The sequence below is a fragment of the Nyctereutes procyonoides genome, unplaced genomic scaffold, assembly GCF_905146905.1.
Source record: "Nyctereutes procyonoides isolate TBG_1078 unplaced genomic scaffold, NYPRO_anot_genome, whole genome shotgun sequence".
Taxonomy (NCBI): Eukaryota; Metazoa; Chordata; class Mammalia; order Carnivora; family Canidae; genus Nyctereutes; species Nyctereutes procyonoides.
In genome coordinates, this window is record NW_026575140.1 from 8,523,143 (window position 1) to 8,551,139 (window position 27,997).

Below are 27,997 nucleotides of genomic sequence, written 5' to 3' on the forward strand. Positions count from 1 at the left end.
TGTGAAATGACTACAGCACAGGAGACACTGAATTTCAATTAATCACATGTTTAATGAGTTCCTTCTCAGCAAGGCAATATTTTTGGAATAGTGGGGATTGAAAAGGAGTCAATGGGTGGTCCTTGCCCTCCTGTATTTTATAACCTACTTAGGCAAAACAGGCAGGCAAAGAATAAAGTTGTTCAAAGGAAAAATCCCAGCATATTGGGTAGACAGGGAAACCGGGGATGAGATCTTGCCATGTGGGAAAGTAGTTGAGAGGAGCAGGTGGTGTTTGGATGGCCTCATCGGGGAACATCAACTAGAGGAACATGGTTAATCTGAAAACAGTGATGGGAGAGGACATTGAAAATTAAATTCTGATGGAGGACCAAAACAGCTCAATAAATTGGGAATTTTTCAGGGATATATTTTAAAATAATTTTTTAAGTAAAAACTCCCAAGTAACCCAAATAGCAATCTCCATTACCTTCTCTCCTCCTAGAATTAAATATTTTATCACATAACTTACTATCTTTTTTTTTTTTAAACTTACTATCTTATATAAGTGCCCTTACTATTTAGTTGGAAGATCTATGACTTCCTCCAACTCTGTTGACCAAAAGGTCTTGATACTTTTGGGAAGAATTTCCAGCACTTCCCTTTTGCTAACAAAGGTGTTGTCGAGTGCTCAACCTCTGGATGATCGTGGGCGTAAAAGTGTTCAAAATAATGCTTATACTCCAAGGAATCAGCTGCCAAGTATTCTTTAATAAGCAGAAATTTCACATACCTCAGGCCTCTGGGGGCTCACGCCTCAGCTGGAGCAAAGCCAGAAATGTCTGTGACTGCAGATGCACTTGGGCACATTGGGACCTGCTGGAACAGGGAACTGGCCCCATTGCAATTGATTTAGGAGAGGATAGGAGGGTTGAGCTTCTGCTGACATTTGCAGCTTGGAAAATCCTGCTCCACTAATTGCAAAGAAGATTCTGCTGTAATGATTTTTTTTGTTAAGAACTTTTCTCATTTTCAATTGTTTCTTCATTTGGGCTCTGGGTACTTTCCAGTCTCCATTTTTATTGTTTTAACTCCTAGTATAGGAGGCTCTTTGAATGTTGTCAAAGAGCCCACACATGAATGTGCATTCACAGAGAAGTGCATGGACATGGCTCACAAGCTTCAACATGTACTTCATGAGCAAGCAGGTATACAGACCCTTTTATGGGAACTGGTGCACATTCCCTCTGCTTGCAGCCCCGCTCCCCACAAGTGAAAACATGGGGATTTCACTCTTACTGCCAAAGGAAAATTAGATGGCATGGTTTTTTTTTTTTTTTTAAGGTTTTATTTATTCATGAGAGATAGAGAGGCAGAGAGAGACATAGGCCGAGGGAGAAGCAGGCTCCCTGAGGGGAGCCTAATGTGGGACTTGATCCCAGGATTCTGGGATCATGACCTGAGCCAAAGGCAGATGCTCAACCACTGAGCCACCCAGGCACGCCGGATCCTCATTTTTGAGGTCTGGAGTGTATAGTAAAGCCCTGGACCAGGAGGCTGGAAGACCTGAGTTTTTTTCCTTCCTCATTGTGGACTTTAGGATAGACTCTTTGGTAGTCTGGGCCTCAGTTTCCTCAGCTCTCCCAGCCCGTGAAGCTGGAAGTGGGTGGATTGCAACACTCATGCCTTTGGATAGAAGCCACCACAGGTTCTGTGGTGTGCATTTGATTTCTGGGGATACCCCTCAACATTTGCCCCAACAATAGGCAAATGGATCACCTCCAGGATGAGAAAGATCTACAAATCCAAGTCCAAACTCTTCCATATTTGATTATAGGAAGGTTTTCACACTCCTTTCTTTCCACCTCCACAGACCCCGTGCTCTGCTCACATTGAATTCTGGCATCCTCCTAAGTAACCATCCTTCTGTAAATATCTTTGAGGCCTCCCTATTGTGGCTGCAGGGCTGAAGAAGAAATGGTCCCCTCTCTCACTCCCGGGAGGTAAACAGGTGATTACAAAGCAGAGTAACAAATGCTGTATTCATGTCTCTGGACCTTTGCTTATGCAATTCTCTCTGCTCCACCTACTCAGCTTCCAGTGTCACCTCTGTGAAGCTGACCCCAGGCCCAACCAGATGTTTCTTTTACTGGCTCTCAGGGTGTTTTCTACATGTCACTTAACCACATCGTATCACCCCGGGTTGGTTGGTTCTCCTTTCTCCTCCCCCACTAGACCGCCAGCTCTTAACTGTGGTATGTTTTATGCAGCTCATCGACAGGCATCAAAAGGAGCTCGGGGCTGAGCGCTCAGTAAATACATAATGAACCAACCGAGGCAAGAGTAGACGTGCAACCAAGTCTTGCAGGCTTGCAAAGTGCTTTTCTCTCTCTCTCTCTCTCTTTTTAAATTTTATGTATTTACTCCTAAGACACAGAGAGAGACAAACACACAGGCCGAGGGAGAAGCAGGCTCCCCGCGGGGAACCGGAAGCGAGACTCGATTCCAGGACCAGGTATGAGGACCTGAGCCAAAGGCAGATGCAGAGACGCTCAACCAGTGCGCCACCCCGGCGGCCCAGCAAAGCGCTTCTGAAGCTGATTCTACTCTCCCTGTCGCGGCTGAGGTCAGGCAGGGGCTTCGGGGGTGGCCACCGGAGGCGAACGCAAGGGGAAGAGCGGCCGGAGCCCCGGGCGTCCAGCGAGCTTCGGGCACCGCGTCGGCGCCCGAGCCCGCCTCCCGGAAGCCGCTCCGCCCGCCGGCCCCGCCCCGGCCGGTGGGCGTGGCGCCTCATGAATAATGAAACGCCGCGGGGGGGGGGAGCGGCCGGCCCCGCCCCCTCGGGCGGGAAGGGGGAAGCGCCGAGGCTGCCTGACTGGAATGAGGGTATCTGCGGCGGCTGCGGCGGCGGGAGCGGGGCCGGCCATGGCGGTGTGGACGCGGGCCACCAAAGCGGGGCTGGTGGAGCTGCTCCTGCGGGAGCGCTGGGTCCGGGTGGTGGCCGAGCTCAGCGGGGAGAGCCTCAGCCTCACGGGCGACGCTGCGGCGGCCGAGCCCGAGGCGGCTCTGGGGCCGGCGGCGGCCGCCTTCAACGGCCTCCCGAACGGCGGCGGCGCCGGCGACTCGCTGCCCGGGAGCCCCAGCCGCGGCCTGGGGCCCCCGAGCCCGCCCGCGCCGCCGCGGGGCCCGGCGGGCGAGGCGGGCGCGTCGCCGCCCGTGCGCCGGGTGCGGGTAGTGAAGCAGGAGGCGGGCGGCCTGGGCATCAGCATCAAGGGCGGCCGCGAGAACCGGATGCCGATCCTCATCTCCAAGATCTTCCCGGGGCTGGCGGCCGACCAGAGCCGGGCGCTGCGGCTGGGCGACGCCATCCTGTCGGTGAACGGCACCGACCTGCGCCAGGCCACCCACGACCAGGCCGTGCAGGCGCTGAAGCGCGCGGGCAAGGAGGTGCTGCTGGAGGGTGAGCGGGGCCGGCGGGCGGCGGGCGGCGCGGGGCCGGGGCCGGGGCCGGGGCCGGGGGCGGGGGCGGGGGCGGGGCGGGCGGCGCGCACTCGGTCCCTGCCCTCCGGCCCCTTCGCGGGGAGCCCGTTCCCTCCCCCTCCGCGTCCTCCGCTCCCCCGCGCCGCTTCCCCGGCTCCCCCCGGACCCCGCTTCCTGGGGCTTGGGGTGTGGAAAAGCTGATGCTCCTTGCAAGGAAAAGTTGGCTTGCAGTCCCCAGGCGGGACTCGGTTGAGATTTAGTACAAAGCCGCGGCGCCCGAAGCCCCGCCTCTGCAAGATAAGCTGACACTAAGAACCGGAGGGGGCCGGAGGGGGCCGGGAGGGGCTCGCCGGGGCCGCGGAGGGCTCCGTGTGCCTCCCGAGAAGTGCCGGGTGGCGCCGTCTGCTCACAGCTGGCTCTCCCCCGCGACCGGGTCTGTTGAAAGAAAAAAAAAAAAAACCAAACAAAAACAAAAACAAAAAACCACCCCCACCGACGCCAGGGGTGAGCTGGGGCAAATCAAACTGCTGGTTAATTTATAGGGATTTAACCCATCATTGGCCCCGCTCGACAGTAACCAAAAGAGATCCTAGCACTTCGTCGAAGCAGAGAGCTGAAACAGCAAGTTTCGGTGGCTAATGAGCCTTGGTTAACAGCCGAGGCTCACGTGTTTGAACATTTACTGCCAGCGAGAGTTTTTGCCCCTTTTGCAAGAGACTGGTGCCAGCTTCCCACCCTCCAGAGGCTTGCTGCTGCAAGGCTTTAAATGAAGCCTGAAGTGGTACATCTCAAGATATGTTTGAACAGCCACTCTTATTTTTACTTTAAGTACGTACGTGATCCGTAACCTGGATCTGTTGTGATGAATTTGTGGAAGGCAAGAGTAAATCTCATTTCCGTGAAAGTGCTCACGCTTGTTGGAGGTGACGGAGTATTTTAAGTGTGATCGGAAAAGCCAGTTGCTTACTTCAGAGATTTGTGAGCAGTTGCCTTTGTCCCACTGGTGATTCAGTCATTCGAGGAGCAGGCATTTATTACTGGATGTATAGAAGAGGATGTAAAGCATAATGGTTCTCTTTTTGGTCTCTAGTTGGGGACGTGATGGAAAAATGCAAAACGACTTTAAGTTAAGTGATTATGTAATGCAAACTATATATAAATGCCAAGGGAATGCAAAGTTAGGAAGTAGTGGCAATCGGGATTAGTCAGGGAGGCCTTTTTCAAGGAGCTGAATCCTGAGCCAGGTCTCTAAGGAAGTAATGGACATGGACAGAGATGAGTCAGGAGGGTATTCCTGGCAGAGGAAGAGCAGAAGGGAATGGGTGGGGAAGAAGGGTAGGCAGAGACCAGTCATGAAACTGAGAGGTCAGAAGTCCAGCTTGGCAGAGTGATTTTTCACTTTTTTTTCCAAATCGGGTTGTAAATATTTGGAAAAATGTTAGTTTGTTTGCGTGTGCTCTGAGTGTGAAATTCCAGTGTCCCATCTCTATGATAATCCTATTTATAAATCTTATTTATATCTCATAGGTGTGGCCAGACACTGCTCCGAAATTAGTGTTAATAAATGGAGCAAAATTATAGACTGCGGCATAGGCAGTGAGTATATAAAAAAATTGTAACCAGGGACGCCTGGGTGGCTCAGCGGTTGAGTGTCTGCCTTTGGCTCAGGGCATGATCCTGGGGTCCTGGGATCGAGTCCCACATCGGGCTCCTTGCATGGAGCCTGCTTCTCCCTCTGTCGGTGTCTCTGCCTCTCTCTCCGTGTCTCTCATGAATAAATAAATAAATCTTAAAAAAAATAAATAAATCTTTGAAAAAAAATTGTAACCTTAAATGTGCACCTTGAAGTTGGTCTAGCTAAGCATTTGGTTATAAAGTCTTAGAACCAGAATATTGAAGTAGTACTATTTATGTAGTACTAGGCGGTAATGGGCAGACATTTCAGCTCTTTGCATGCTATAGTTTTTGACAACCCAGTTTCTTGTTTAGCTATATTTTGAATCTGGTGTTCATACCAATTAAATGAAGATCATCTGGTAAATGTTTCCCAGTATTCATTAGTCTAAAATAGGCCACTTGGGCTTTTAGGAGGAGGCTTTGCAAATAGCAGCATAATAACATATTTATTGAGTGCCTTTTTACCTAACACACAGGTTCTTTTTTTTTTAATTTTTATTTATTTATGATAGTCACAGAGACAGAGAGAGAGAGAGGCAGAGACACAGGCAGAGGGAGAAGCAGGCTCCATGCACCGGGAGCCCGACGTGGGATTCGATCCCGGGTCTCCAGGATCGCGCCCTGGGCCAAAGGCAGGCGCCAAACCGCTGCGCCACCCAGGGATCCCTAACACACAGGTTCTATTTTATTTTCCTGTTTTTGTAAATGACAAGCAGTTTTTGTCCTTAAATGTGTGGGGAAATATGAAATTACATTTTTTTAAAGATTTTATTTATTTATTCATGGGAGAGAGAGAGAGGGAGGCAGAGACACAAGCCGAGGAAGAAGCAGGCTCCAAGCAGGGAGCGCACATGGGACTGGATTCCAGGTCTCCAGGATCAGGCCCTGGGCTAAAGGTGGCGCTAAACTGCTGAGCCACCTGGGCTGCCCGAAATGACACTTTCAAGCCAAAGAGATAAAAATAAAATAAAATTACTTAGAATATGTGATAACAGTGATTTAATTGAACTAGTCAAACATTATTTTAAAATCAAGAGCTGGTGTTCCATCCAGGTAGACCACTGCTAAAAGATAGATTTTATGCTTAGCCCTTAAAGTTTTGGAACCTCCATTAGATGTCTCAGAACTTGAAAAGCTGCCCTAGTAGCACAGTGATGCTCTTTTGTGATGTGGGCAGGGAATTTCAGGCATGCCCACACCCCCAAGCAAAAGAAAACGGTAGTCTCTGGTTGCCTGTGGTTAGGGAACTGAGCTAAAGGGTTTCTTTTTATCTCATGGATTTGTTGGGATTATTCATTCATACAACAAATGCTTACTCAACTCTACCATGTGCTAGAGGCACTTGAAGATACCTGGTTCCTGCCTTCAGGAAGTTTGGAGTTGAGATAAGAGAGAGATGAGAAATAACTATAACAAAGGGCTAAAAGTGATGTTATAATAGAACTCTGGAGAGGACACGGCACAAAGGAAAGAGAGATCTATAGAGACCTTGGTTCCCCCCCCCCCCCCCCCCCCCCCGTTGGTGGGGTCAGAGGTTGAGGATGCCTGGGAAAAGGTTGAAGGAGAAGTTGAAGCTTCCCCTAAGAGACAGCTGCCACCAGTAAATACACACAAATGAGAGACAGTAGGAAGTTATTTTGCCCAGTGAGGGTAAGTACAAATGAGGACTTTGTGGTCAGACAGACTTGGGTCTGTTTCTGGCTAGTGGTTTGTGACCCCTAGGCAAGTTACTCAACCTGGCTAAGCTTTAGTTTCCTCATCTGAAAAACCAGGATGGTAATGATATCTCCCTCAAAGGTTGTTACTCATTTGACGGTTTGTGACCTGGGTGCTTTCTTAGGGACTGGGAATACTACAGTAAAGGACAGTAACAAAAACCAAGGTCTGAATGAGGAAGGTAAGACAGGGTGGGTCATGAAGGTTATGCTGCGAGATTACACAAGCACTCAGAATAGGATAACAAGTTGTTAAAATCCAAGATGCCATTTTGCTTGAAAAGAAATACGTGATAAGAATGAGGATTGCTTTAGGTGAACGGATTAAAAATGAATTTGCATTTCCTGGTTGCAAACACCTTTTTCTAATCCCGTTCTCATGTTTTTCTGTAATCTCTTGTATAGGCCAACTTTTATATTTGCGTTTAGTTTCCCATCCCTCTCATTTTTCCTCTTCACATTTACCACTCAGAACCTTACCCTTGATTTTAGTCAGAAGGCTGAGAAGTGGTTTTACCACTCAGACCTTAAAACTTGGTATTCACTATGTGTTTATAGTTTTGGCTAGTGCCTGTTAGCATTGATATTAAGATATGCTATGTAGAGATACTCAGATTGTAAGCATAAAGGGATGATTACTCACCTATCAAGTATTGTGTATTAAATTTACTGAATAATGAGTGCTAAAAATAGAGTCTAATTAGAAAGCTTCTAGAATTTATATTTTTAGGGCTGTGAAATTAACTAAATGAACACAAATTAGGCTGTACATCAAAAAATGTTCCGGAAGAGATTAGGGAAAACAGTATAAAGTATCCAGCTTAAGGTTTGATATTTGAGAAAAGATTTTTTTTAAAGCAGTTCTTATTGGAATATTACATGAAAATTGTATTTTATTGCCTAAATATAGTTCCAGAAATTTTGTTATCAAATCTCCTGAAAAGAAGTTGGTTAAGTGTATAGAGAAGTGGATTGGCATGAAATTTTAACTTGAAAATAGAAAATGATTTTTGTATCCAGAGTGGCTTGAGATTTTGAGTGTTATATATAATATGGTTCTTTTGTGCATGTTAGGGGACATGTAACATATTTTTGACATTATTAGGCTGCTAATTTAAAGAAGCTAGTCTGAATTCCTACATTGCCACTTTCTTCCTTGTTTTTTGGACAAGGAAAACATTTTACATTTTCTTTGAGACTTTGCATGTATATTCATTAATTTATCTTTTGAAGAACATCTAAATTATCAGGAAGTTTGTGTTTCTCTGTTCCTTTCTTTTTGTTTAACTAGCCTCGTCATGTTTCACTTGAATGATAAGACGTGTTTATATGAGAAGCTAATTTTGTCTTTGTAACTAGATTATTTCTCAGAGTCTCCTCATGCTAAAATATGTTCTCCAAATTATTATCAAAATATGAGAAGCTTATTGATTCTAATATAGAGTGGTTATGAAAATTCTAAGAACATTTTTAAAAACCAATACCAGGTTTTACTTTAGATCTTAACTGATAACTCAGTAACTTCAATATCTTACCTGCTGTGTAATTCTTCCGGGATAAAGGTAACTTTATTTGGTGATCAAATGTGTGTCTTTTGTACATAAGGAATGAAGTGCATCCTGTGGCTGTGGAAGTGTTCCGCCGTTGTTCCTGGCTAGATTTACATTCTATCCTAACTAACTGACAGCGTATAATGCCGCTTACTTGCATTTTCCACTAAATAGCATTACTTTTTTTTCAGCATTTTAAAATTATCTCTGCATTTTTATCTGTATATTCTCGTTTGACCTTTCCACAGTCCTTGGAGATGATGGGCTGTTTATCTTTGTTTTACAAACGATTACACTATAGCTCATTAAAGTTAGGTGAGTTACTAAAGGTCTTAGAATTTCTCTTGATTTTTAGAGGAAAAATGTTAATGTTCTTTGGGCATAAGGAAAAGCCTTACCTGGAATTTTTAAAGTTGTAAAGTCTTATCTTCCAAATGAGGAATTAATGACCAGAGAGGGTTAAGTGGCATGTTTGAGGTCAACTAGCTAATTAGTGGTGGAATTTGGACTAAAACCCAGATCATTGCTTTCTCTCTTATACTATGCTACCTACAATCAGTTACTCAGGTCTCAGCCTCTCCTGTGTATCATCATGTTGCATTGAGTTGTGAAAGATCAGCGTGCAAGATAAGTTGAAGTTGAGTCTTTGGCCTCAAAGAACTTAAACTAAAATTGGGGAGAGAAAACTACCACCTGGAGAGTAAGTGATCAAATGTGTAGTACTCTCTTCAAGAGTTCTGCGAAGGGAATGATCAGTTGTGGCGGGAAAGAGTAGAGTGTGACATCATGGGAAAAGGATTATTAGATCTGAGGCTTGAGGGACAGGTTGCTTCTCAGTAGATGGAAGACCTTCCAAGTTGAGGGGGTAACCTGTACTAAAGCCAAAATGAGCATGACATATGATAGGAAGTGAGGAGAATAGGAATGGACTTGGAAGAAAATAAGGTTGGGTAGATAAATTAGAGCCAGATTATGCAAGGCCTTGAAAGCCAGCCAGAGGAATTTGGACCTTTTTCATTTTGTCAGTCAACATTTATTAAGTACCTATTGCAAACAAGGTGTTGTAGTAGATGCTGGGAATTAAAAATTGGGAGTAATCCTTGCCCTTTAGGCTAGTAAGGAAGCAGTTATAATAAGTTGTGATAAATATTTTAAAAGAGGTGAGAACATGGTGCACTTGAAACAGAGACAAAGTGCAAAGTGCAAAGGAGACAGTACATCAAGGTAAGAAAGTGACAAGTAGTTGGTGTGTTGAGAGAAGTTAATCATGGTAAGTTATAGGAAATGTGTACCCAAAAGTATGCTGGGAAGGTGGGCAGAGGCCAGAGATCATCAAGGGCCTTGTAGGCAGTGCAAGCAGTCATCTTTAAGTGGGGTCTATTTTTACTTTTCTTTTTTCTTTTTACTTTTCAACCTGAAAAAAGAACTTGAGCTTTATTAATAGTTAATATATGGGTGACACTGGTTCTTTCAGTCTTACTGCTATTATCATATTACGACTTACTGTAGTTTACTTGAGCCTGGTTGAGTGGATATACATTATATTGTGTGATTTTAACTAAATTAGTCTTCACAAAATAAACAAGTTGGCTTAAAGATTTGCACAAAGAAACCATGAATTGAAGGTAATTATTACAAATAATAACAAAAAGGTAAAGCTGACATTTCTTCTAGTAGGAGCAGTTTGTCACATTTTAAGGTAATCTTCTCTGTCAAAAAGTCAGCCTAAAAAATGAAATTACCAAGAACACTATTTGAAATGTGGATTAGAAAAAAAAAAGAAATGTGGATTAGCACATTATTATTATTAATGAATTTGGCCCTAAGAGTATATTGTAGTTTGAGCCATATAGTAGGTAAGAATAGTATGATTTCATGAGGAATATGTTATTGTGTTAATTTAATCTTTATGCCATTCTCTTGATCCCTATATTTTTTGGATATTTAATAATATATATGCATTAATGAATATTCACAGATTGAGACTGTAGGATTCACATTTTGCCTGATGGGTGTGTGCTGTCAAAAGTTTTAGTCTTGGGAGCCACCCAGGCTAATTTAAGTGCTTTAAATGAGTGTTTTAAAAGAGGGAGTGATGTCTTAGGAAGTTCAGAAGGGCATATGGATTGTAGGAGTTCAAGACATGACGTAAGGGCAAGCAGTTAGGACACTGTTGCAACACCATAAAGATAGACTGGATGGGACTATGTGAAGCTAAGAAATATTAAGAAGATAGAAACATCAGGTCTAAATGATCAGTTTGGGGGTTGAGGGAAAGAGAAAAGTAGAGGATAACTTCTAGATTTCTGGCCTGGGAAACCAGATAACTATGAAGCCAAGAGTAACAGGGGAAGTACTGTGTTTTGGGTGAGGATAAGAAGTTTGGTTTGGGGCATGTTGAATAAGAATTACCTGTGTGACATCCTGGTGCAAAGGTCCAATAGCTGGTCTGAAGTGTGGTCCATAATCAAGAGAAATGTGAGAACGAAGATTTATGAGCCATCAGGGTAGAGGTGGTCATTGATGCCACGAGTGTAGATGTAATCATCATGGGAGAGTGCAGATTAAAAAGAGTAGTAGAACCAGGATGGAATCCTGCAGAACCCATACATTTTTTTTTAAAGATTTTATTTATTCATGAGAGACACAGAGAGAGAAGCAGAGACACAGGCAGGAGAGAGAAGCAGGATCCATACAGGAAGTCCGATGCGGGACTCGATCCCAGGACTCAGGGATCACACCCTGAGCCAAAGGCGGACGCTCAACCGCTGAGCCACCCAGGTGTCCCGAGCCCATACATTTGAAACAGGAGTGCAGGAAGAGGAATATGGAAAGAAATGGTCCAAGAGGTAGGGAGAGAGCCTAGAAAAAATGTTGCAGTGGAAGTCAGCAAGGCAAGAATTCTAAAAAGGAGAATGTAATCAGCATCTTCAGATACTACAGAAGCCAAGAAAGTCAAGAACTAAAAAGTCCAGTGAACTCGATAGAGAACCAGATCATTAGAGTTCTCATAAGAGCAATTTTAGCAGAGTGATGGGATCAAGAGGCAGTGAGTAGACCATGCTTTTTAAAAGTTTCTTAGGATGGCTGGATGGCTCAGTGGTTGAGTGTCCACCTTTGGCTCAGGTTGTGATCCGGGGGTCCTGGAATTGAGTCCTGCATCAGGCTCCTTGTAGGGAGCCTGCTTCTTCTTCTGCCTATGTCTCTGCCTCTCTGTGTCTGTCATGAATTTAAAAGAAAAAAAAAGTCTCTAAAAGTTTCTCAGAAAAAGAAGAAGCAATGATGGTAACTACAGTTAAATGAAGTGTCAAGGGAAGGTTTTACTTTTGTAGTTGGCTGTTTTTTATTTTGTCTTACGGGAGCAAGAATTGGGGCATATTTGTAAAGCAAGGAGAAAAGGCCAACAGACAAGGGAAGAGGTTGAAGAGATAGAAGGGGTGGGGAACTGATGCAATCTGTTTTTGAGCCAGGAAGTGACATGATGGGAACAGAATTTTGGATTGGCAGCAGTGGATGCACTGGATACAATGTGAAGAGGAAAGACCAAAGGTAGGAAAAACTACAGCTGTTGTAATGAAAGCAGCCCATACAGAGGTGATAACCATTGAAGGTGGCGTTGGTGGTAGCACTGGGAGTAGAACAGAAGACGCCATTCAAAAACCATAGTAAAGCAGGTGATTTTTGCCAGGGGTCAGCAGAATCCACTGAGGACTTTTTTCAACCTTGATAGCCTCCTTCTGACTGCTTGAGCACCCGAAGATTCAACACTTGTAAAGAACCTCTGGCAGTGGGCAGCCCTGGTGGCTCAGTGGTTTAGCACCACCTTCAGCCCAGGGCCTGATCCTAGAGACCCAGGATTGAGTCCCACATCGGGCTCCCTGCATGGAGCCTGCTTCTCCCTCTGCCTGTGTCTCTGCCTCTCTCTCTCTCTCTATGTCTATCATGAATAAATAAAATTAAAAAAAAAAAAAGAACCTCTGGCAGTGAGCCTCTGTTGCGGGCACAGGCATGTGATCCCTCAGAGACATTGGGTGGAAAAATGGAAAACTAAGAGCCACTGTTTTAAAAGAGGAAATGACAAGCCTTGGGGGCAGATTGGATGTAATTTATTACATCCAATGTTTTCTATCCAGGGATAATAGGAGAATAGTTGTTACCAGTGGGAAAATGTGCAATACTTGGGAGGAAATTAAGCTTATACTATTCAGCTTTGTTATAAAGAACTTGGGTGATACAACTCTGCTAGCTCTGGGGACTGAGAAGAAAAATTTTTGTTTGTTTGTTTATTTATTTATTTATAAAGATTTTATTTATTTATTCATGAGAGACACACACAGAGAGAGAGGCAGAGACATAGGCAGAGGGAGAGGAGAAGCAGGCTCCATGTAGGAAGCCCGATGTGGGACTCGATCCCGGGACTCCGGGATCACGCTCTGAGCATAAGGCAGACGCTCAACCACTGAGCCATCCAGACATCCCAAAATTTTAGTTTATAAACATTACATCTAGTCACATAGCATAAGAGCATTTTCTTCCTTTAAAAGGTTTTTCCCTGGATTTCAGAAAGGAGCTTTGGCTTTGGAGAAATGACTCCATGTTCTAGTGTGTTTAATGTTTTGTGTCTGGAGAAATACAGTTGATTTGGTTATTTTTATTTTTATTTAGTTACTTTATATGAGTGCAATTGCAAGGAAAATACATTGATTCTTGCAGACAATTTGTGTTTGATTTAAGTTTAAAAAACACAATCAAGGGATGCCTGGGTGGCTCAGTGATTGAGAGTCTGCCTTCGGCTCAGGTCCTGATCCTAGAGTCCTGGGATTGAGTCCTGGATCCGGCTCTGTGTCTCTGCCTATGTCTCTGCCTCTCTCTGTATGTCTCTCATGAATTAATAATAAAAATCTTAAAAAAAAACAACTCATGAAATAGTTTTGTATATGAACAAAGTGCCAGTGATTATGGCGTTTAGTAGATTTTGCCTTTTGGAGGGGTGCCTGGTGGCTCAGTCGGTGAAGCGTCTGCCTTAGGCTCATGTTATGATCCCAGGGTCAATCCCTGCTGCTCCCCCTGCTTGTGCTCTCTCATGCACAAATAAATAAAATCTTAAAAAAAAAAAAAGATTTTCCTTTTGGAAAAAATAAAAGAGTTATAGAAATCAAACTTGGTTTGTTTCTGTGACTTGGCTCCTAAGACATTACTAGAATTCTCTGACATATAACAGTTAAGAATAATCTGTTACGTATATAACATGTTACACTTCATACTAGGGAAGTGGGAAGCTTGGATTTTGAAAGAGACTCAGAAAAATCATAGACTTATTAGTAAAGTGAGTTGATCAACAAAAAAAAATATTTTAAAGATTTTATTTACTTATTTGAGAGAGAGCACAAGTGGGCAGGGGAAGAGCAGAGGGAGAAGTAGGATCCCTGCTGAGCAGAGAAGAGGGGCCTCGATTCTAGGACCCTGAGATCATGACCTGAGCTGAAGGCAGATATTTAACTGACTGAGACACCCAGGTGCCCAACAAAATCTTCTTCTTAAAAAATGAAAGTATATTGAGACGCCTGGGTGGCTCAGTGGTTGAGCATCTGCCTCAGTGCATGATCCTGGGATCGAGTTCTGCATCAGGCTCCCTGGAAGGAGCCTGCTTCTCCCTCTGCCTGTGTCTCTGCCTCTCTCTCTCTCTATCTCTCAAAAATAAATAAAATCTTAAAAAAAAAAAGAAAGAAAGTGTGTTAAAAAAAATGAAAGTATATGTGCCTTATTTATGTGCTTTTAGTTTTAAAGCACAGAAGCCAATTTAAGCTAGTTCAGATAAAATGGTGGCAGTATTGTAAAGATACAGACAAGTCTCAGGATTCCAAGAAAAGCTAAGGAGCCAGGCTTCAGTGATGTGAGGAACCAAGGTCGTGCTGAGGACCACTGTTGCCTCACTCCCTCTCACGACGTCCCATCTCAGAGCTTCTGTTTCTCTCTGAGAATATCTTTTGCAAAAGCTTTGTTTTAGTCTTTTTATGGCCTCATTTTTAAAATATTTAACTCTTAATCTATGTAGAATTTATTTTGACATATCGTCTGCAGTAGAGATTTAACTTTATTTTTCCAAATAGTTAACGGTCTTAGCATTCTTTGTCAAATAATGCTGTTGCATGTGTTGTCTTGATAGTTTGATGGGGGCTGCCTGAAGTGCCATGTAGGGAAAGATTCCAAAGCCATATCTGGATCTAAAAGGAAAGCATGCTCTACTTGATTAGTGATGTCTGCAATGAGTGTGCCTGCACCGGTGAGGTACACATGCTACGTATCTGCCACCATAAGAATGACCTGTCTTTTCCTCATTGATTTGAAATGCACCTTTTTTATATAGTTACTTTTTCTATTTGCACTCTGATTCTGGGTTTTCTATTATATTCCTTCCATTTGAGTGTTTTGTAACATACTGAACTGTGTGCTGTACCTTTAACTTTTTTTTTTTTAAAGATTGTATTTATTTATTCATGAGAGGCAGAGACATAGGCAGAGGGAGAAGTAGGCTCCCTGCAGGGAGCCTGATGCACAACATCATCCCAGGGATCATGACCTGAGCCAAAGGCAGATGCTCAACTGCTGAGCCACACAGGCATCCCTACCTTTAACATTTAATATCTGATGATTCAAATGGGCTATACCAGTCAAGAAAAATTTGAAAAATAACAATTGCAGGGTGACATAAGTAAAAGAATATAGTTCTACAGATAAATTTTGGAATGATTTAATAATTTAAAAAATTCTTTGGGATTTTGGTTAAAGTTGTATTAAATTCATAAATTAATTTGAAGAAAACTAATGTCTTTGTAATATCTCTTTCCCAATCATTCTGCAAGAAGTACTAGATCTCACTCATCCATGTTCCAATCATGTGGCAAGGAGTATGGGATGTTTTGGTTGGCCAGGCCCAGATCAGAACTCCCCTTGGAGCCAGGGAATAGGGCAGGGGTTCCAAATGGGAAGTGGGGATTTCTCAAAGGACAATAAAGGTGGTATTACCAAAAGAAGGAAGAATGAATTCTAGGCAGACATAAACAACAGACATCCACTATGACATTCTAGAAACATCAGAAGATGGTATTAAAGATTAAATGAGAAATTACTGTATTAGTTAAGAGATTTAGAAACTTTATAGACAGGTATAAAAGGGAAGTAGGAAGAATAGACTTGGGTACAGGTGAGCTAGTTGGAACTTTTCAAAAACTCTTGACACTCCAAAGTGAATAATAAATTATTCCCGGCATTTATTTGAATGGCAGTTTGAACATTACTTTTTTTAAAAAAATATATTTTATTTATTTATTTATTCAGAGAGAGAGAGAGGCAGAGACACAGGCAGAGGGAGAAGCAGGCTCTATGCCGGGAGCCGGACGTGGGACTCGATCCTTGGTCTCCAGGATCACACCCCGGGGTTGCAGGCAGCGCTAAACTGCTGTGCCACTGGGGCTGCCCTGAACATTACTTTTGTATGAATTTTAAGCAACTTCAAAAATATGCTTTATGATTATTTTATAACTAGAACAACAAAAATATACAGAACTTCGGGGCAGGCCTTGAAGTTAGAGATAGATTGGGATAGAGAAAAATCTTTGTCTATCAAAATAGTCATGTACGATTTTTTCAATTTTTAAAAAAATTTTACTTATTTGAGAGCATGCACATATAACGAGCAGAGGGGAGGGGCAAAGGGAAAGGGAGAAGCTGGTTCTCCACTGAGCAGGGAGCCTGACTTGGGGTTCACAATGCTGGGATCTTGACCAGAGCTGAAATCAGATGCTTAACCAACTGAGCCACCCAGGCGCCCCTGTACAATTTTTTTAGTAAGAATTATTTTGGTTGCAGAAACCCAAACCAAACTAAGCAGAAGTGGAATGTATTGCCTCATATAGTTCTTAAGACTGGGGGTGGATCTAGGTTTGGGTCCAGAGAGATCCAAAGGCTCAAATTATCTTGGCTGCAACATCTGCTGTGGAGAGTCTAATTCTGTATAGTCAGCTAAAATGGCATTGGCAGTTCTAGGAATATATTGCCATAACTTAATAACTCCAGTTAAAAAAAGAAACATTTTTCTTCTAGCACCCATGTAACAATTTCTTGGAAGGACTCTGATTAGCTCTGCTTTGTCTACCTCTTCAAACCATCACTATTTCCAAGATGATAGAGACTGTGATCTAGGCCTGGGTCATGAGCCCATCAAACTGTGTATCAAAATTGGCAACCTCATCTAACTGTGAAATGAACAGGGTGGTTTCTAGGCAGACTTGCCTCCATTGTTACAATGCAGACGTTGAAGCTATAGAGTTTACTTAAAAAATGAAAAAAAAAAAAAAAAAAACCTGTATGCCCAATGTAGAGCTCGAACTCATGATCTCTGAGATCAAGTCACATGCTCTACTGACTGAGCCAGCCAGGTGCCCAAAAATATTTTATAGGTAAATTGTAAATTAAAAAAAATCAAAATAAAAAATAAAAAAATCTTGAAATAATAATGATGTTATTGAGAGCTTACTCTGCTAAGTTCTTTACTTGCATTATCACAATTTATTCTTTAAACATCCCTGTGAGGCAGACATAATCAATGTGAAGAAATTGAGACCTGGAGAGATTAAATAATTTGTCCATGGTCACAGTACTTGGGTGATAGAGGCGAGGTAATTACTCAGATTTATCAGACTCCACGCCTCTTGGTTATTTATCATTATGATAGACTGCTTCTTTGATGGATATTTAGGTTAAGAAGCTAGCAAATCTAAAGACCATCAGGATTTATTGTTATGATTGGCTTAATGTATGGGAAACTGTGCTCTGAATTCTGTTGTTGCATCTGTCTGAGGTTTTTGTTAATGTTTCCTCATCTGTGTCTAGGATTTTTCATGCTGGCACAAATAGCTGTATGAGAGTAATCAGCTCATATGAATGTGCCCTGCTAGGCACTCCGGGATAGATGGAGAGAAAATATGAGCCTCTCAGGCCCTACTTTTTTTTTTTTTTTTAATTCATTTGACAGAGAGACAGTACAAGAGGGGAGCATCAGGCAGAGGGAGAGGGAGAAGCAGGTTCCCCATGGAGCAAGGAGCCCAGTGCAAGGCTCAATCCCAGGACCCTAGGATCAAGACCCGACCTTAAGGCAGACGCTTAACTGAGCCACCCAGGCGCCCCTAAGCTACATTATTTCATACATTACAAGCGGTAGACAAATGCTGAAAGAACTTGAATAAGGGGACACCTGGGTGGCTCAGTGGTTGAGCACCTGTCTTTGGCTCAGGGTGTGATCTGGGTGTTCCAGGATGGAGTCTCACATTGGGCTCCCTGCTCAGTGGGGAGTCTGCTTTTCCCTGTCACTCTCTTTTTCTCTCTCAAATAAATAAATTAAATCTTAAAAAAAAAAAAAAAAAAAAAGCCAGGGGCACCTGGATGGCTCAGTGGTTGAGTGTCCACCTTTGGCTCAGGGCATGATCCTGGGTCCTGGGATCCAGTCCCGCATCAGGCTCCCCACAGGGAACTTGCTTCTCCCTCTGCTTGTGTCTCTGCCTTTCTGTCTCTCATGAATAAATAAATAAAATCTTAAAAAAGAAAGAACTTGGGATAAGGATGCAACTGATGTTAAGAATATGTTTTGGGTCAGGTGAAAGACGGAGTGACCGTCTTTCAGTACCACTGAAGGTACTGAAAAATCGACTGAAAAACGGCATGTCCAAAGGCAAGAACGAGCAAGTGATGCTCAATCCAGCAAACACACTTGATGAAATAGCTGATTTTCAGGATTCTGAAGCCCTGACTTTTTAATAATTTTCATGTGTTATTAGCAAAAACAAACTGATACCTTAGGTATTCCTGTAACAATTGTATTCATTGCCTGCTAAGTGCTTTGTAATGCAAAAGTCAGTTTTCTTTTGTAATTTCAGCCAAACTTTTTCTGGTAGATCTTCCATTTTTAGTATATTACTATGTTATTTTACTTTTGAAAAACATCAATTTTAGCAAAGTAGCATTCTCCAAACTGTATCCACCTTTACAAATAAATGTTTGCTCAAATGAAACACAAGGTTTCGCTGAACACTAAGTATCTTGAGTTTACCTCCTTATTCTGCTGTAATTGTTGGCCAGGAAAGGTATTTAAATTGTTAGCTGTTTTCATTGAGATAAGGGCTGTCTACATTTAAAAAGATCACTAGTAATCTATACTACATTTTAGAGTACTAAGGATAAAAACTTGGCATTAGTACTTTCAAAGATTTTTTTAAATTTAAAGTAAGCTCTGTGCCAAATGTGGGGCTCAAACTCACGACCCCAAGATCAAGAATCACATATTCCACCGACTGAGCCAACCAAATGCCACACTTCAAAGATTAGTTACATCCTAGGATAAAACTGAATTTGTTTTTCAATGAACATAAAGTAAAAGCAATTGAAAAATTTAAGCTGGCTCTGGGCAGATAGAAAGTTTGCAGAAAGATAACAAAAAAGGGCTAAAATGAATTTCTGAGAATCATGACTCACCACAGATGTTTTTATATTGATCTGCTTTGTCCACTTACAGTGTAATAGAGTTGATTTTTGTACTTCTTTTTTTTTTTAATTTTTATTTATTTATGATAGTCACACAGAGAGAGAGAGGCAGAGACACAGGCAGAGGGAGAAGCAGGCTCCATGCACCAGGAGCCCGACGTGGGATTCGATCCCGGGTCTCCAGGATCGCGCCCTGGGCCAAAGGCAGGCGCCAAACCGCTGCGCCACCTAGGGATCCCCCAATTTTTGTACTTCTTAATTTCATTTCAAGATACAGAGTAATGACAGTATTCACAAGATTACTTTATGGCATTGGTACTGGAAAATAAATAAATAAAAGAATTTTAAAAGCTGCTAAGCTAGTTTTTAGCAGCCAGGTCTGGCAGATTTGTAAATATATTTGTACATATATTTTCATATATACATTTTGACAAGAAAAATGTTCTCCTTGCATGTTTTTCCTCTGATTCTCTCTAGGGAGTTTGTGGTTGAGAGAAAGATCTGGTCTGCTCTTACTCCTCTACCACCAACCAGTTTCCTCCCATTTTTTTTTTCTTTTTCTTTTTCATATTCTCTTCTATTTCTTTTGTGCTTGGGTCTCAAAAGAACTCTTTGGGATCCTTAAAACATATCCAATCCTTGGAATGTGGTATTTACAGAAACTCCCTGAGTTTTCTGGTACCAAAAATGCTTTGGCTCCAAACCTAAGCATTAGAAGACAAGATACTTGAGAGAACAATAAAGCAAAACCTTTCTGATGGCCATTAGCTCTCTGTGTGACCTTGGAAAAAATAATTTCAGCATTACAAGACTTACATTTCTATCTATTAAAAATAGGATGCCTTCTAGTTCTCATATTTTATCACTCTAAATGTAAGATAGAAAATGAAGGGCAGCCCTGGTGGGGCTCGGTGGTTTAGTGCCGCCTTCTGCCCAGGGCCTGATCCTGGAGACCCTGGATCGAGTCCCACATCAGGCTCCCTGCATGGAGCCTGCTTCTCCCTCTGCCTGTGTCTCTGCCTCTCTCTCTCTCTCTCTCTCTCTCTGTGTGTGTCTCTCTCATGAATAAATAAATAAAATCTTAAAAAAAAGAAAAGAAAATGAAGAGTTGTAGTTAAACTGACTATATTACAAATACATGGATTGTCAGAAAAGTGAAATATAATCAAAATATTTTTAATACTGAAAATATTCTAAATGTAATTTAATCTCGTTTTGATCATTCAGATGGAACCTCAGGATTTGTAATATCTTATTGTGAACTTTATTGTTGTGATGGAGATACATAGAAGTGCCAGATAAGAGATTGTATGTTGTAGATTTGCACATAAATCAGTTTTTGCTCTTCCATCTTTCATTATAACTAGTAACTAAACTTCTTTAGACCAACACAGACAGCATTTATAAAGCTGTCTTTTTTAAGAGAAAAGAATCACTTAGGGAAGAAGAAGGAATATTGAGTGATCTAGATTGCAGTTAATTTTGCCACTGGTTATTGTGTAACTTGAGGTTTTGTCATTGTTCTTTAGTGAATGAGGCAAGACTCTCTTAATGAATATTGCAAAGAAAGGCCAAATTCTAGGACTTAGATGCCAAGTGAATCCTTTCTCTTTACCCTTTTTAGTCTGAAAAATTAGGAGAAGGGGAAATTATTTGCGTAAATATTGTATTTGCGTTGGCCATTGTTGTCAAGGAAATTTACTCAATGATTTAGATGTTTGGAATATTTTGACAAGATAAGGAATCAACTTCTTCTTTTTTTTTTTAATGTTATTTATTTATTCATGAAAGACACAGAGAGACAGAGAGGTAGAGACATAGGCAGAGGGAGAAGCAGGCTCCATGCCGGGAGCCTGATGCAGGACTCGATCCTGGGACTCTAAGATCATGCCCTGAGCCAAAGGCAGGCGCTTAACCGCTGAGCCACCCAGAAGTCCCAGGAATCAACTTCTTTTGCAAAAAGTTTAATGTATTCTCTGTTAGCTTTAACACACTGGTATGAAATTATTTTTATGCTAGGCATTCTGCTTCTGTAGACTGTGTTCTTGGCACCTAGCAAAACAGCAGTCACATCAGTGGTATAATTTATGTTTGCTAAATGAAAGAAGGATGAAATATACAGAGCATCAAATCTCAAGTATAAAAAGGTTATTTTTTTTTAATTTAAAGATTTATTTATTTATGATGGGGGGGGCAGGGGCACAGGAAGAGGGAGAAGCAGGCTCCATGCCAGGAGCGCGACGTGGGACTCGATCCCGGGATCCAGGATCGCGCCCTGGGCCAAAGGCAGGGGCTAAACCACTGAGCCACCTAGGGATCCCCTAAAAAGGTTATTTAAAACACCTAGCGAGGATCCCTGGGTGGCGCAGCGGTTTAGTGCCTGCCTTTGGCCCAGGGCGCGATCCTGGAGACCCGGATCAAGTCCCATGTCGGGCTCCCGGTGCATGGAGCCTGCTTCTCTCTCTGCCTCTCTCTCTCTCTGTGTGTGTGTGACTATCGTAGATAAATTAAAAAAAAAAAATTTAAAACACCTAGGGGCCCCTGGGTGGCTCAGCCAGTTAAACAACTGACCCTTGGTTTCAGCTCAGGTCATGATTTCATGGATCTTCGGATCAAGCCCCACAGACCACTCCACGCTAAGCAGGGAGTTGGCTTGAAGATTCTCTCCCTCTTCCCCTCCCCCACTCTCATGCATGCACTTGTGTCACCTCCTCTCTCAAATAGATCGCTAAAAATAAGGGCACCTGGGTGGCTCAGTGGTTGAGCATCTGCTTTTGGCTCAGGTCATGATCCCCAGGTCCAGGGATTGAGTCTCACATCAGGCTCCCTCGGAGGGAGCCTGCTTCTCCCTCTGCTTAAGTCTCTGCATCTCTCTCTGTCTCTTATGAATAGATAAATAAAATCTTTTTTAAAAAAATCTTTAAAAATAAGTAAATAAATACAATACACGTGGCCTAAAAATGCTATTGCAATGCAGTTTATTTTTTAGGTCCTTGGAATTGATGTACAAGAAAAATAATGAATTTGTTATACACCAATTTAGGGTACAATTACTACTAGGGCACCAGGAGGATGAATGGAGTGAAAGAGAGGTTCATGGGGGCTTTTTGTTAGGAAGTAAAGCTGAATAAATATGACAGAATGTGAAGATTGATAAAGTTGAGTTATATGAATGTTCATTATGTTGTACTCTTTATTTTTTAGTGTATTTTAAATATTTCACAGGTTTTCAAATTCAGATGAAATAAAAAGCTGTCCAGTTTTTCTTTGTGCTGAATTACTTGTCACTTGGATTAACTGACTCTTTAACGTTTTTGAAAATTAAAGTATAATTAACATACAATAATATGTTCTTAGGTGTTCAATGAGTTGTGACAATTGTATATACCCATGTAGCCACTATATAAGCTATTGAACATTTCCATCACTCCTAGAAGGTTCCCTCATTGTCCTTTCCAGTCAATTTCTCTTCCCATTCCCACCTCCAGGCAATACTTTCTGATTTCTTTCACCATAAATCAGTTTTGTTCTTGAAATTTATATAGGAATAGAGCCACATAATAGGTACTGTTTTGCACAAGGCTTCATTCACTTATCATAATGCTTTTGAGATTCATAGTTTTTACCTGTATCAGTTCTTTTTTTTTTTTTTCCAGTAAACTCTAAGCCCAATGTGGGACTCCAACTTATCACACCAAGAAGATTAAGAGTCATGTGCTCTACTGACTGAGCCAGAGCCAGCCAGGTGCCCCAGAGTTCACTGTTTATTTTATTTTTTTTAACTTAACCTTGAGCCTTTACTTATTTATTTAAAGGTTTTATTTATTTGAAATAGCACAAGTTTGGGGGGGGGCAGAGAGAGGGAGAAGCAAGCTCCCCACTGAGCAGGGAGCTGGATGTGGGGCTCAGTCCCAGGACCCTGGGATTATGAACTGAGCTGAAGGCAAGCACTTAACTGACTGAGCCACCCAGGTACTCCGAGTTCATTATTTTTCTAATGTCGATTAATATTTCATTGTATAAGTATTCCATAATTTTTTTAAGTTTCTTATTTATTTACATAATGTCTACACCCAATATGGGGCTCAAAACTCTTGACTCCAAGATCAAGATCATTGTTCCTTAAGCCAACCAGGCACCCCCATAATTTTCTTTTAATAATTTGGATTTTGATTTCTGGATGACTACTATGAAAATTCTTGTTCAATTTTTGTGTGTGTGTGAGTGAATGTAAATATATGTGTTTTCATTTCTCTCGGATATGTACTTAAATATAGAATTGCTGACTCATAGGTAGATGCATGTTCAACTTTATAAGAAACTAATAATCTCCTATAGAGTAAATGTACCATCTGACACGATGTATGAGTCTTCTTGTCCTTGCTGATGTTAAGTGTTACTTATTATTTTAGCCTTTGTAGTAGATGTGAAGTGGTATTTTTTTTTAAAGATTTTATTTATTTATTCATGAAAGACACAGAGGGAGAGAGGCAGAGACACAGGCAGAGAAGCAGGCTCCATGCAGGGAGCCCAACATGGGACTCGATCCCAGGGCTCCAGGATCATGCCCTGGGCCGAAGGCAGGCACTAAACCACTGAGCCACCCAGGGATCCCGTGAAATGGTATTTTGTTGTTTTAAATTTCCATTTTCCTTGTGAATAAAGAAAAGGTACCTTTCCATGTGTTTATTGACCATTCATAGATTTTAAAAAGTATTTAAGTTTACCTATTCTTTTTACTGGGTTGCTTATCTTTTTATTGTTGAACAACCCTGTATGTTCTGGATACAAGTTTGTTGTCAGATGTGTAGTGAATATTTTTTCTAATCTGCAGCTCATCTACTCATTTCCTTAATGGTGGATTTAGCTGAACTGTAATTTTTTCCTTCATGGTTAGTGTTGTGTGTCCAGTCCAAGAAATCTTTGCCTACTTTTTTTTTTAAGATTTTATTTATTTATTCATGAGAGACACACAGAAAGAGGCAGAGATATATAGGCAGAGGGAGAAGCAGGCTCCCTGTGGGGAGCCCAATGCAGGGCTCGATCCCAGGACCCCAGGATCACAACCTGAGCCAAAGGCAGACCTGCTCAACCACTGAGCTTCCCAGGTTCCCCTCTTTGCCTACTTCTGTATTTTTTTCTACAAGTTTTATGGTGGTATTTCAAGTTTAAACCTATAATCCATCTTTTTTTTAAAAAATATTTATTTATTTATTTTAGAGAGAGAGCACGAGCTGGGGTCAGGGCAGAGGGAGATAGAGAGGGGAAGCTGACTCCCCACTGAGCAAGGAGCCTGACCTGAGTCTCTGTCTCATGACCCCAAGATCATGACCTGAGCTGAAATCAGGAGTCCCATGCTTAACCGACTGAACCACCGAGTTGCCTCATGATCCATCTTAAAATTCTTTTTTTGTATTGACTATGTTTCTTTGCTATTACTTTGTCCTCACCTGACTGACGGCTCTTCTACCCTAAAGATCCTCATTATTTCATTTTGTAGGGTAATGGCAGAAGACTGCTGTGTAACTTTTATCACTTTACTAAACACTGCTGACCTATTCATTTATATCTGTTCCCTCTTCAGTGATGTCTCACTAAAATATCAGATAAATGGAATCTTCTCTGTTTTATTATAATGACTCCCCATCACACTTTCAGGGCCACCACAGGTCTGGTTTTGGCACAGAATATTCAGGAAAGCCAAAGGAAAAAAGCATCCTGGCCTAGAAGTTGCCACTTGGAATAATGAAGTCTTATATGATTACTTAAAGGATTTTGATTCCTCCTTTTCAGTATCTTGTATGGCATTAGCATTGTAATGGTATTAGTGGCACGCATTAATAAATGGGAGGGGGGAGTGCACTGAACCAAAAGTTGCAGTCTTATAACTTGTAAGATTCCCTCAGATGCAGGTCTGTACTTAAAATGCAGGCTTATTTTTGCCATGTTGATCTGCTGAATGGATAGTGGGAGGATGTTGCAAAATAGAAAGGATTAAGGAGGCATGGAGATAAAATCCTTTAATACTGCTTGATAAGGTATTCATTTTATCCATTTGAAGAAATCTAAAATTATTATGAAAGGAATGTATTTTTATTTTTATTTTTTAGAAGATTTTATTTATTCATGAGAGACGCATACACAGAGAGAGACATAGGCAGAGGGAGAAGCAGGCTCCATGCAGGGAACCTGATGTGGGACTCGATCCCCGGACTCCAGGATCATGCCCTGGGCCGAAGGCAGATGCTCAACCGCTGAGCTACCCAGACGTCCTGAAAGGAATGTATTTTTAAGTTGGTATTGGGGACTGTTGGCAAATCATTGGGTATTAACCAGTTTATGAACAAAGTTCAGCCGAAAGATATGTTAACCCTGTTAGATTGTGTTGTCAACAACAACACAATGCATCCTCTTCCACCTCCCAAAAAACTCCCCTGAGAAACTCTTCTCAGATTTTCAGGAAAAAGTTTAAACATTTATTTTGGGTTTCTTAGTTGGAAGATAATAATCTTGAGTTTGATTAAAACATTTTCTTTTTTTTTTTCATGTTTAAGTTTTATTTTTCACATTTAGGTTTTTAAGGCACTTGGAATTTATTTGGTATAAATTGTTTCGAAGTTTTTTTCTTACCTTTGGTTAAAACCTTTTCTGTGAGCAATCAACTCTTTTTATAGGTTTATTTATTAGAGCGTGCGTGCTCAGGTTGGGGAGGGGCAGAGGGAGAGGGAGAGAGAAATTCAAGCAAACTTTGTGCTGAGCACAGAGCCCACTCCAGTCTTGATCTCACCACCCTGAGATCATGACCTGATCCCAAACCAAAGGAAGAATCAGATGCTTAACCAACTGTGCCACCTAGGTTATCCAACCCACTCTTAATTATTCTTGTGAGATTGATCAATTTTGCTACTTGTTTTCCTAGAATATTTCATCTCAGTCAAGTTTACTTGTCCTCCCTGTTTTCTGAGTGGAGAGTGAATTGCCACAATCTGCTGCATTTTTTTCTGAGAAGGAAGATGAATTTTAATATTTGGGCAAATTATAATTAGAGAGGTAAAGCTACAGCTACAAAATAACAAATCGTGAAGATTTAAATTATTTTTAAAATATCCACTATTAAAAAAAAATATCCACTATTGTGGACTGTTTCTTTATCCTTTCCACTAGTGAGAATGGTAGAATTAAAGTCTTCACCCCGGTAGAATTCCATTTTTTTTTTAAGATTTTTTTATTCATGAGAGACACACACACACAGAGAGAGAGAGAGGCAGAGACACAGGCAGGGGGAGAAGCAGGCTCCACGCAGGGAACCCGACGTGGGACTCCATCCCAGGTCTCCAGGATCACACCCTGGGCTGAAGGCAGCGCTAAACTGCTGAGCCACCCAGGCTGCCCAGAATTTCATTTCTTACATGTTTTTTAACTTGCCAGCAGTTCATGCATACATTTTCCATGACATTGTCCCTGAAGCATCTCCTCAGCAGGAGTGAGCTGTTCATGAACCAGTGTAGGCACAGACTGAGAGCTATAATCAAGGCAAGAGGAGAGAATGAGTGGCCTATTATGATCCAGGAAGGTGATGAGAACAGGCCGGGCTGCCTCTCTTCCTAGGCAAAAGAAAGTGCTGTTGAGCAGAATATATCCAAGTGAATCTGTGTTGATGATCCTATTATATCGTAGAAGTAACATTGGCTTTGGAGCCAAGCAGGCCTAGTGTTCTGTATGATGTCAGGAAAATAACTTTAATCCACAGTTTCTTTCTCAGTCAAATGATTGTGAAGATTATGTAAAGGTTTTTTTTAAATATATATATGAAGTACCTAGCAGATAATAATGTTCAAAAAATGTTAATCTTGGGGTGCCTGGGTGGCTCAGTTGGTTGAGCATCTGCCTCTGGCTCAGGTCATGATCTCAGGGTCCTGGGATTGGGCCCCGCATTGGGCTCCTTGCTCAGTGAGGAGCCTGCTTCTCTCTCTCTCTCTGTCCCTCTCTGCCTATTCTCTCTCTTTTTTTTTTTTTAATCTTTTTTTTTTTAATTTTTATTTATTTATGATAGTCACAGAGAGAGAGAGAGGCAGAGACACAGGCAGAGGGAGAAGCAGGCTCCATGCACTGGGAGTCCGACGTGGGATTTGATCCTGGGTCTCCAGGATCGCGCCCTGGGCCAAAGGCAGGCGCTAAACCGCTGCGCCACCCAGGGATCCCTCTGCCTATTCTCTCTATAAGTAAATAAATAATTTCTTTTTAAAAAAAGTTAATCTCATATCCTTTGTATACTTCATATCTAGTTGGAAAATTGTTTCAGAATCCCTTTCTGCCTGTCTGGAGAAACTGGTGCTAGCTAGTTTAGTAGCAGGTCAATGGAGAAACAGGAGCTGATAGACCTTGATTCGTCTCTTTTTTGTACACCCAATATTTAGGTCATCTGCTCCTATAATTTCAGCTATTATCTGAGTCTCTTTAATGTTTAGCTACATTGTATTGTTCCCAGCCTTTCTGTGATCCCTTACCAGCATATCACATTTAACCAGGTAAACTTTTTTGCATCCACATATTATATAATCAAGGGGATGCAGCCTCTGGCCCTGTCTCCCCTGTTCTCTTTGGCTAGGAGCCTTTATCACTGTTCTTGTCCTCCCCAGTTTTCACTCAAGGCTAATGAAGAAACCAGCAGTGGGGTGCCTGGGTGGCTCAGTTGGTTGAGTGGTGAACTCTTATTTTGTCTCAGGTCATGATCTCTCTGGGTCATGGAATTGAGCCCTGCATTAGGCTCCATACTCAGCATGAATATGGTCTGCTTGAATCCCCCCCCCCCGATTTGATTCCCCCTGCTTGCCCGCCCTCTCTCTCTCTCTCTCTCAAATATTTTTTAATTTTTTTATTATTATTTATGATAGTCACAGAGAGAAAGAGAGAGAGGCAGAGACATAGGCAGAGGGAGAAGCAGGCTCCATGCACCGGGAGCCCGACATGGGATTCGATCCCGGGTCTCCAGGATCGCGCCCTGGGCCAAAGGCAGGCGCCAAACCGCTGCGCCACCCAGGGATCCCTCTCTCAAATATT

At 42.0% G+C, this 27,997-nt stretch overlaps 1 protein-coding gene across 2 annotated transcripts in view; it reads left to right on the forward strand.

The window, feature by feature from the left end:
• The first annotated feature begins 2,859 nt into the window (after positions 1-2,859).
• Positions 2,860-27,997, forward strand: part of SNTB2 (syntrophin beta 2) — a 112,807-nt gene continuing 87,669 nt past the window's right edge. Inside the window, exon 1 of one of the 2 annotated variants that reach the window (XM_055305529.1) lies at positions 2,860-3,439. In XM_055305529.1, coding sequence (XP_055161504.1) covers positions 2,860-3,439 — 580 coding nt within the window. The remainder of the gene's footprint in view (positions 3,440-27,997) is intronic. The other variant, XM_055305530.1, reaches the window with a different exon arrangement.